This window comes from Sebastes fasciatus, chromosome 11 (genome assembly GCF_043250625.1).
Source record: "Sebastes fasciatus isolate fSebFas1 chromosome 11, fSebFas1.pri, whole genome shotgun sequence".
In the NCBI taxonomy this organism is placed as follows: Eukaryota; Metazoa; Chordata; class Actinopteri; order Perciformes; family Sebastidae; genus Sebastes; species Sebastes fasciatus.
Window position 1 is genome coordinate 14,354,787 of NC_133805.1, and position 10,233 is coordinate 14,365,019.

At 37.1% G+C, this 10,233-nt stretch overlaps 1 protein-coding gene across 2 annotated transcripts; it reads left to right on the top strand.

The window, feature by feature from the left end:
- The first annotated feature begins 3,157 nt into the window (after positions 1 to 3,157).
- On the top strand, positions 3,158 to 5,403 carry LOC141776264 (uncharacterized). Of its 2 annotated transcripts, XM_074649734.1 has the most exons (5): positions 3,158 to 3,273; positions 3,493 to 3,556; positions 3,761 to 3,805; positions 4,207 to 4,355; positions 4,452 to 5,403. In XM_074649734.1, the coding sequence occupies exons 1-5, from the start codon at positions 3,262 to 3,264 to the stop codon at positions 5,124 to 5,126; spliced, it is 945 nt and encodes a 314-aa protein (XP_074505835.1). In that variant the 5' UTR covers positions 3,158 to 3,261; the 3' UTR covers positions 5,127 to 5,403. The 2 variants fall into 2 exon arrangements, with proteins under 2 accessions (XP_074505835.1, XP_074505834.1); XM_074649733.1 differs by lacking the exon at positions 3,158 to 3,273 and having other exon boundaries at positions 3,459 to 3,556; positions 4,452 to 5,274.
- Positions 5,404 to 10,233: the final 4,830 nt, after the last annotated feature.

The window sequence follows — 10,233 nt, forward strand, 5'->3', positions numbered from 1 at the left end:
ACAGATAAAGGACAACTATAGAAATGTGTAGACTGAGATCCACTTTTCAACTTTAATCCAAAATAATGCAACTTCCTTACAATTATTCCACATTAATTTTATTATTTACACCTGCGCTTTTCCTGCTGTGACAGGACACATCCTGTAGTATAGTTTTTACCTAAAGCATTTTTATGTAGATTCTAGCCTGTTTTAAATCTGTAAATGTTGCGCACTACAGTCAAGTTATCATTTTCAAATAATATAACAAATACAGGCTTGATTGTAAGAATAATATTCATATATGTATATTGAAATATGAATACATGCTTGTGTAAAAACCACTATTGTTAAGACAACATCAATCTGGGTCTAGTATGGAGAGCAGTGGTGGGATGTAGGCTAACTATGTACATTTACTCAAATTTTAGGTACTTGTACTTGAGTATTATATATTATGCATCTTTTAAGCCTTTAATTTAGCCCAGCACAGAATACAGAGTACATTATCTGCCTTAGAGGTATTAAAAGTTTTATTTTGAACGGCACTTAGTATTCAGAAAGACAAGAAAAAGAAGCAAAGAAGATGAAAACAAAGGAAACCATGCTTAACAAAATATATACTATGCCTTGCAAAAGTGAACCTTCACAAAATAGTCAAAATTGGTGAAGTGAAATGAAAGAGAAAAATTAAAAATATTCTAAAAATTAAAAAACTGAAAAGAGGTGCATGCACATGTATTCCCCCCCCCCCCTTTGCTATGAAGCCCCTAAATAAGATCTGGTGCCACCAATGATCTTCAGAAGTCACATCATTAGTTAAATAAAGTCCACGTGTGCAATCTAAGTGTCACATGATCTCAGTATATACACAGCTGTTCTGAAAGGTCCCAGAGTCTGCAGCACCACTAAGCAAGCGGCACCATGAAGATCAAGGAGGTCTCCAACTAGGTCAGGGACAAAGTTCTGGAGAAGTACAGAGCACGGTTGGGTTCTAAAAAAATATCCGAAACTTTGAAAATCCCACGGAGCACCACTAAACCCATTATTACAGAATGGAAATAATACGGCAAGGCTGACACCATTGCTAAACCTTGTCTGGCCCTATATACTGTGCATTCGGACCAACTTATGGCCAGCTGCAATCAGCTGAGTGAAGGCTACATCATGGCCCATACAAGGTCCTGCTCTGGCAACCACATCTTGACCACCCACAGACCATTTGACTGAAGAACTGCACATTTTCTTCTGCAGCAAGCAAGAGAGAAATGTCATCCAAATACACCATCAATCTTTAAAATGCATAGTGGTTACCTGGCCCAAGCACAGAGGGAGCATAGCTTTGGAATGAAGGGTCTAAGAGCTGAAATCATTACTCTTGTGTCCTGCAGAGAGCTCCAGGACAAGTTGTAATTTCACTGCAAGATCTGAGGCGCTCAAGTTATGATGATTGATACCCTGAAGGTGGTGGTGGAAGTTGTGCAACAAAAGCTGCTGTACATTAATGCAGCTATTCTGTGGTCCCGATTCGATATTGGTTCGACTTGAAATAAAGAACAGAGAGTAATAAGCTTTTAAGAAGTATTTAATGCCACCAAGGAGAATGATTGTCTTATCACAGGTAATCATCTCTTGAAAATGTGTTTTAATATACTGTAACTAACAGCCCGGATGTAAGATTCTTGCGACATCATTTTTCCATCACAAAATAATTGAGATATGATTTAGAATCTCATTCATTATTGTAAACCCTTTGTAACATGCACTGTTTAGTCATTTTTAAAGACATTGCAGCAACCAATGGCTCAATTTGTTTATCAAACATAGCCAATATATAGAAGTAATATACAAGTGTTACTACAAAAATAATGAAAGATAATGTCAGACTCCAATTGTTTTTTGCCCTACTTCTGAAGTTGATTTATTTAGTGAGGAAGCTGTTTGTCTCAGCGTTCAGGTAAAATAAATGTATATCATTTAAAAGTAACAAGTGCCTTTACCCTTCCATTTTTGTCATGTACACAGAGCAATTACAGTATGATGTTCACCATTAGCCACCTGGCAGAGCCGCCATAGACTCCCTGTCTCCTTCTAGCACTCTTTGATCGTAGCCTCACCTGCTGGTTTGAAGGATAGCATTTGCTTCGCTGTTGAAATGACAAACACTGAGCAAAAAAATGTACCTGGCTGAGCTGAGGTAGGAGGGGCAGCCAAAACAAACACACAGGCACAAAGCATTTGACTCTAATTGGTCACACCATACATCATCATTTACTACCACCTGTAACCTCTAATGCAGCCTGTTCACACTTGTAGAAATATATGGTTGTGAATATAACATGTGGTTTCACATAGGCCCCCACCACATTACATTCTGGATCACTTGTAATAGTTTGACACTTGGACCTACACTGGTGTCCTGATCTAAAAAAAGAAAAATGCTTCCAAACACTTTAATATAGTTAGTTTTTGTGAACATCCCAACATTTTGACAGGAAAGACACTCAGTATAAGACAAGTGAAAAAAAGGTTCTGGTGGGAATGACCTTTGACATTTATTCAAATAGCAACTTTATAATGTGTTATATGCTTTCAGAAATATGTGTTCAATGCGGAAACTAATAAAAGTGGTGTTTTGAAGTCTGTAAACAGCAATTTCCATGGTTGTGCTATAGTGACTTGTGTTTGGACAAGCCAGCCCATAATTCTTCCATATTTCTTGAGGACTTAAACAGCAGTTGACTCGACTCGCCCTCTATTTTTTGACTGGAAGTTAAAAGGACATATCCAGCTGTTTTGGGACAGAGGGTTAATTTTTACCTTCCAGGCATGTTTTGTCAAGAATTGGACCACAGTAGCACGGCGCATATCGCCATGTTTTACATATTTGGTCCATAAAACATCACATTTTTGTTTGGCAGCTATAGATTTAGGAAGAGGATGTGTTTTTTAATTCATACATTCACTGATGGCTTCTTCCAAGACTATGACCCCCATAGAAAGAGTTAAGAAAATGGACTGCCTGTGCACCCAGTAGGTGCCCTGCTGTTACAGGACTGTTTCTTGTGGCTTTACAAGGAGTCACATTTTGTTTGAAGTTGGTCTTTTTACTGCTGGTTCATGCTCAGTGTGCTAATGAGCTCTTCCACGTCTCAACACAACATACATGAGGGGTGGAGTTAGGCCTACTCGCAGCTCAGTGGCCAATGGAGAGGCTCCAGTATTAACAGCAGTATTTATGAACAGTTATGTTGTGCAGCAGATTAGACCTGGACAGGGGAGATGCAACAACAGGTGAGCATGTTTCTTTTTCACTCTAGTAGCCAAGTCAAGTTTACAAGTAGAGCTGTTCAAATTAGGTGACCTTTAAGGTTGCTTTTGAGTGTTTTTTAACCTTTTTTATGCATTCAATATGCATTATGTATACATATTTAATATGCTATTGTGAACAACAGCAGTGATGTAAGACAGAATTCAAAATGATTGAAGTTTTGTGTGATGTTGCAATTGCAGATATCAAGGATGATTTCCCAGGTGTCCCTGTTGAGGGCGCTATGCTATGTGCTGCTAATGCCAGGTTTGTCTAAGTAAAATGCATACGATTCTTCTTCTTTCGTCTGACCTTTACGTAGGAGTTAAAACCATACCAATGAATAGCTGAATGAGATTGAAAGTTCACATAGTCACAAGCTGAGTGTCTCTTTTAGTTGCTGTGTAATGCTTTGCAGAGTGAAGTGTTATGTTGTTTGTGGTGTTTAATATATTCTCTGCCTCCCCCCAGGTTTGTTAGAAGCAATGTCTCTGATGAACATAAAGAATCCTGGAGGTATTTAATCTGCCATCTTCTTACAGATTGTAATCAATGTGATACAAGTCTATTTTTATATTTAAGTTGTTATTTAAGGGCTGAATAGTACCTTTACTGAACTAAATGCACAAGTGAATGTATTTCAAGTCACAAAAGTAATTAGTTAAAGTGCAGCTATTTCTGGAGAGACACTGGCACTTAATACCTTTATAACTGGCACTAACTTTCTTCATACAAATAATAGTTATCCAGTAATTCTATGGGATTTTAAATGCCTCTGCTAATCCTGAAATTTGGAAAACTAAAAATACACTCTCACAATACATTTTTGAGTGATTCAAAACAAAACATCTTACAAATTGGAATTTAAATTGCAATTTTTTCCCCCTTATGAATCCTGATTTTGTGTTCTTCCACAGGGAATCAGGTTAACATTGATCCTGCTCGGGCACATGATTTCTTGACTAATTCTCGACCTAAGAGGAACATTGACTCAAAGTGGTACCGAGGCGCTCCCGATTTCCAGTCATACTACCGCTACTATAACAGTATTGGACACGTTGAAGGAGTAAGTTGAGGTTCTTGTTTGTGTGGTTCTACTTTTATTAATCTGTTCAGCCCAAAAACTTGTTTTCATTTCCTCTCTGATGTGTTTCTCAATCAGATCTACGAGATCGACAGGATCAGGATGTTGTATCAGCAGATGCGTCACTTGGAGTTGACCTATGGCCCAGATGCCTCCCATTACCAAAGTGTGATGGGTGTGTTGACTAGCACCGCAGCACCAACTACTACCACTCAGCCCCCTCCACCGCCAACCACCGCCGCTCCTACACCAGACCCTCTGGAGAACGCTCAGAGGGTCTATCTGTGTAACCCCAAAGACCCACTGTGCAAACCTCAGATCGTCTACCTGCCAACAGGGGCTGTTGCAGTACTGTGTGACCCACGAGTCAACCCTGCCTGCAGGCCCAAAACAGAGGAGGAGATAAAAGCTGCTGCTCTTCCCCAACCACCCCCAGCTCCTCCTGCTCCCAAAAAGTCTGTCCCACCTCCACCTCCCCCTCCTCCTGCTGTCTCTGCTAAAGCTATGGAGTACGACTGTGATCCGTACTGGGACCCTGACTGCCTCGTCGATCACCCTCCCCGCCCCGACCAGGAAACATCCGCACCAGAGGCACCCGCTGAAGAGAAAGTGGAGGAAGAGGAAGTAGCAAAAGCTGAGGAAATTGTCCCTGAAGCACCAGCTGACGAGAAAACTCCTTACTTTGACCCTTATGATTTCAAACGTGACCTTTATGACCCCTTTCGTTATGCCAATGCAGCTCCCGAACCATAGTAAAAACAAAGCGCTTAAGAAATGATAGCCATCTATGCAGGGTAAGACTACAAAATTAAATCACAAGACCAAACCAAGGCAAGACTGTGAGCAAATCCACATTAAAAACAACGCAAATCATCAGATGTTGTACAGGACAGACATGGAAACAATGCTTTTTTTTCTTGCTCATAGTTATTCCACACGACAAACCACATTATGATTTGTATGGGTTTTCATAAGAAATGCACAAATACTTTTGTATGGAATACAAACAATAAAAAATAATGAAAATGAATTGACTAATGGTATTAAATATGTGTGATTTTATATTTCATTTTAGTTTGTTATTCTGAGGCATTGGCATTGCATGGGTTTTAAAAAAAAAAAGGAAATGTATCTCATTTCCGGCGACCATTTAATTTTTGTTCACATATGTTTGACAATTATAGTTAGCAGTTCCTTTGGAAATTAAGATTTTTCTTGAAATACATATGATCAGTTAATAAAATAATAATATTAATAATAATAATAATAATAACAATAATAGTAATATTTTGACCTAACAGTATACAAAGTAGCTAAATTCCCTCAATTTCAGGCAGCTTCAACATGAATAAAATCTGTTTACATGTTAAGTGATCAGGAAACTTTTAAAGACAGTATGGAGAAAATATTTGCCAAAACTAATCAGAAGGTTACATTCATTTGTGGGGACTTCAATATAGACCTGCTAAATCCTAACAAACACAAAATGACAGACGAATTTATTAACACAATGTATAGTATGAGTTTATATCCACTGATCACCAAACCAAGCAGAATAACAGCACACTGTGCAACTCTAATCGACAATATATTTACAAATTACATGGAAAGTAGCTTAGTGAGCGGGCTGCTGATGAATGACATCAGTGACCATTTGCCAGTTTTTGTGATCCATGACTGTGATTGTGGAAAAGAGAAGGAGGACCATAAAATCAAATATAGGAGATTGAGAACAGAAGAATCCATAAATGCATTCAGAACCGAATTGCTATCACAAAACTGGAAAACCCTCTATGAAGGAAATGATGTTGATACAGCATATGAAACATTTCTAAATATATTTAAGTCATTATATGACAAAAACTGTCCAATAAAACAAGATAACACTAGGAATAATAACACAAACAGACCATGGATCACAAAGGGACTGCAAAATGCCTGTAAAAAAAAGAATACTCTATATAGACAATTCATAAAATGTAAAACTAAAGAGGCAGAACATAAATATAAGAAATACAAAAATAAATTAACTAATATTATGAGGATATGCAAGAAGGAATATTATACCAAATTACTAGAAAATAACAAAAACAATATAAAAGGCATATGGAATATATTAAACAGTATTATTAGAAACCGTTCGACTAGCTCAAGTTACCCTGAATATTTTATTGATAATGATAGGTCTTTAAATGATATGAATGATGTGGTTAATGGGTTTAATGAATTTTTTGTAAATGTGGGACCAAAGTTGGCAGGAAAAATCAATGACACGTCTCCAAAGGATGGGGAGGTTGTTGAAAGCAACATTGCAAGAAATTCAAACTCAATTTATCTCAAAGCTATAGACAGAAAAGAAATCATAGACATAGTTAACAAGTGCAAGAATAAAACATCTACTGATTTGAATGGAATCGATATGACGATAGTCAAGAAAGTCATTGACAGTATTGCAAACCCCCTAACCTACATTTGTAACTTATCATTCATAACTGGCACATTTCCACATAAAATGAAAACTGCTAAAGTTATTCCACTATATAAAACTGGGGACAAACATAATTTCACTAATTACAGGCCTGTATCTTTACTTTGCCAGTTCTCTAAAATATTGGAGAAACTGTTCATTGGAAGATTAGATAACTTCATTGACAAGCACCATTTACTGACAGACAATCAATACGGGTTCAGAGCAAACAGATCAACAGCAATGGCATTAATGGAGCTAACAGAAGAAATAACCAGTTGTATTGATAACAAGAAGTATGCGGTAGGAGTATTTATAGATTTAAAAAAAGCATTTGACACCATTGATCATGATATATTATTCAATAAAATGGAAAGGTATGGTATAAGAGGGGTAGTGCTGAACTGGTTGAGAAGTTATATAGGAAACAGGCAGCAGTACGTGCAAATAGGGGACTACAAATCAACATGCTCAGGTATTACTTGTGGGGTCCCGCAGGGATCAGTATTGGGTCCAAAATTGTTTATTATGTATATAAATGACATAGGTAGGGTATCAAGGACACTGAATTTAGTTTTATTTGCAGATGACACAAATATTTTTTGTTCTGGGGAAAATCTGCAGCAGCTTTTGGAGGTGGCCACAACAGAAATCAGAAAATTGCAACGGTGGTTTGACAGAAATAAATTGTCATTAAATTTGGACAAAACTAAATTTATGTTATTTGGAAACCAAAAAATAGACATACCAGTACAAATGATAATAGATGATGTGACTATTGAAAGAGTATATGTAAATAAATTTCTGGGTGTAATACTGGACCACAAAATCTGCTGGAAACCTCAGATAAATTATGTAAGAACAATGCTGGCAAAGAGCATAGCAGTCTTAGGGAAAACAAGACACACACTGGATCATAAATCACTGCACATTCTGTATTCTTCACTTGTATCACCATATCTGAATTACTGTGTAGAAGTTTGGGGTAACACTTATAAAAGCAACTTACAACCATTATGCATACTACAGAAGAGAGCAATCAGGATAGTAAATAATGTGGGATATAGGGAACACACGAACACACTGTTTTTGAAGTCACATGCATTGAAATTTATGGATTTAGTCAAATTTAAAACCGCAATAATTATGTTTAAAGCAAGACATAATTCACTTCCGGGCAATATTCAAAAAATGTTTTGTGACAGGGAGGGGGGTTATAATTTAAGAGGAAAATTTAATTTTAAAAAGCATTGTGTTCGTACAAAAAAGAAGAGTATGTGTATTTCAGTCTGTGGGGTGGATTTGTGGAATGGGTTAGGTGATGGGTTGAAGGGGAGCACAAATATAAATCAATTTAAAAAGCTATACAAGAAAGATATTTTTGGGAGGTACATGGTTGAAGAAGAGTTGTGTTAAAGGTTGGTTATATACTTTTTAACTGCGGATGTATTTGTGGGTTGTAAATAAATTTGGAATGCTGTTCATATATTCAACTTGGGATGTAAATAAATCTGAGATAGTTTTTATATTATATTATATTATCATTCTATGATATATGAGTTAATAGAGGAGAAGTGAGAAAGGGGTAGTGTAATATAAGTTTTTCTTCTACCTACTCCTTTTCGGACACTATAACTCTTGTTTTATTTGTTATTATTTTGTATCTGTTTTTATTTATTATATGTTCGAAATAAAGTCTTTCATTCATTCATTCATAATAATAATCCAGTAGTATAATCTTTTTTTTTTAATTTAGCACTATGGAATTGGACATTCTGCAGTATAAAAACTTCTATACTTCTCTCTTCTATTTCTCTAGGAATATTCATTATTAATACCTTAATAAACTTTTAATGCACTTTTACTTGTTATGAATTATTTTGTAGTATTGATCCTGTTACTTAAAGGTCCCATATTGTAAAAGTGAGATTTTCATGTCTTTTATATTATAAAGCAGGTTTAAGTGCTTTATAAATATTTTTAAATGATCAAAACGCTCAATATACAGAGAAATACACACAGCCCGTATTTAGAAATTTTGCGTTTGAAACAAGCTGTGAGGATTTCTGTCCATTTGTGATGTCACAAATATACAATATTTAGATCATTACACGGTTTTAAACTTAAACATTCTAAATGTGTCCCAGTTTATATCCTGTTGCAGTTTATGTAAATGTCATCAGCTGACAGGAAGTAAACATGGACCCAAGCTGTTGCCCAACAACGCAATTCCGTTGAAATGCACTAAAACGGAGTGTTTCAGACAGAGCATGAATACAGGTATATTCAGGCAGACAGAATGGGGAAAATAAAGTTTTTTTTTTAACATTACAGCTGGTAAACATGTTCTAGTAGCAACACAAAATACAAATATGAACCTGAAAATGACCCTTAAATAAAGGATCTGAATACTTCTTCCACCACTGCTGCCAACAGTGGATCGTTATAGCTGAACAAAACCCATCAAATATTAATAAATTCTCCAGCGTAATGTAACATTTGCCAGTAGGGTATGGAGGTTTTATTCTGTTTTATGCTGTTTTTGTAAATCCCGTTTTGATTTGAACTATTTATTGATGGATTAATTATTTAATTTGTTAAAGGGACTATTTGTAACTTTCAGAAATGCTTCTTAACAGCGACACCTGTGGCCGTGAAATCAACGAAAGTCAGCGTCGGGCTCGCGCTTGCTCGCTCTAAATATACCTGAACGAGCATCGCTCAAAACAGTGAGGTGACACACGTCAGCTAAAAGCACAATATCACTCTATATTTCAGCTGCTTGGCAGTAATGTTAGCTGACCAGACAAAGGTCTCTCCATGAACATGATTTAGATCTGATCCTAGTGTTGGCTTTTCCTGCCTAAGTGCAGGCGGAAGCAGCGGGGCTCTGCAGCGTGTCTCCTCTGCTCTCTCCGCCCGCAGCCGGAGAGAGCAGGGAGACACCGGCACCCGGTCGGTAACGAGAGGGTAACGGAACTCTCTGAAGAGCTCCATCACTTCACAAGACACGGGAAAGCTCTGTTGGTCTGGAGGAGCTGCAGCATTTATTTCTGCACAAACGTCCCCTGTGCATTCACTAGATATTCTCAGAGCTAAACTAACTCTTCTGCAGTGTGTAGTGAGCGTGCGTTCACGTCTAGAGGTGGAGCGAGACAGCGAGGGCGAGTGCGCATTCTGAGTGAAGGAGAGCAGGCAGCAGAGACGAGGCTCCAGCCACACGCGAGCGCGCATATGTGAACGCGCATGTGTGGCGACCCGCTACATTTATACGCTTAAAAAGTTACAAATAGTCCCTTTAAATATTTTTTATAATTCTTCTTTTAATTGCCCATTAAAATGTCAAATAATCAATTATTTTGTAATTTAGCGAATATATTCATAGATAAATAT

Bases quoted from the DNA above. Each gene is read 5' to 3' on its own strand.
- LOC141776264 (XM_074649733.1), top strand. From the start codon at position 3,478: ATGTTGCAATTGCAGATATCAAGGATGATTTCCCAGGTGTCCCTGTTG. The intron at 3,557-3,760 runs GTTTGTCTAAGT...GCCTCCCCCCAG, and splicing joins CTATGTGCTGCTAATGCCAG to GTTTGTTAGAAGCAATGTCT. The intron at 4,356-4,451 runs GTAAGTTGAGGT...TTTCTCAATCAG, and splicing joins GTATTGGACACGTTGAAGGA to ATCTACGAGATCGACAGGAT.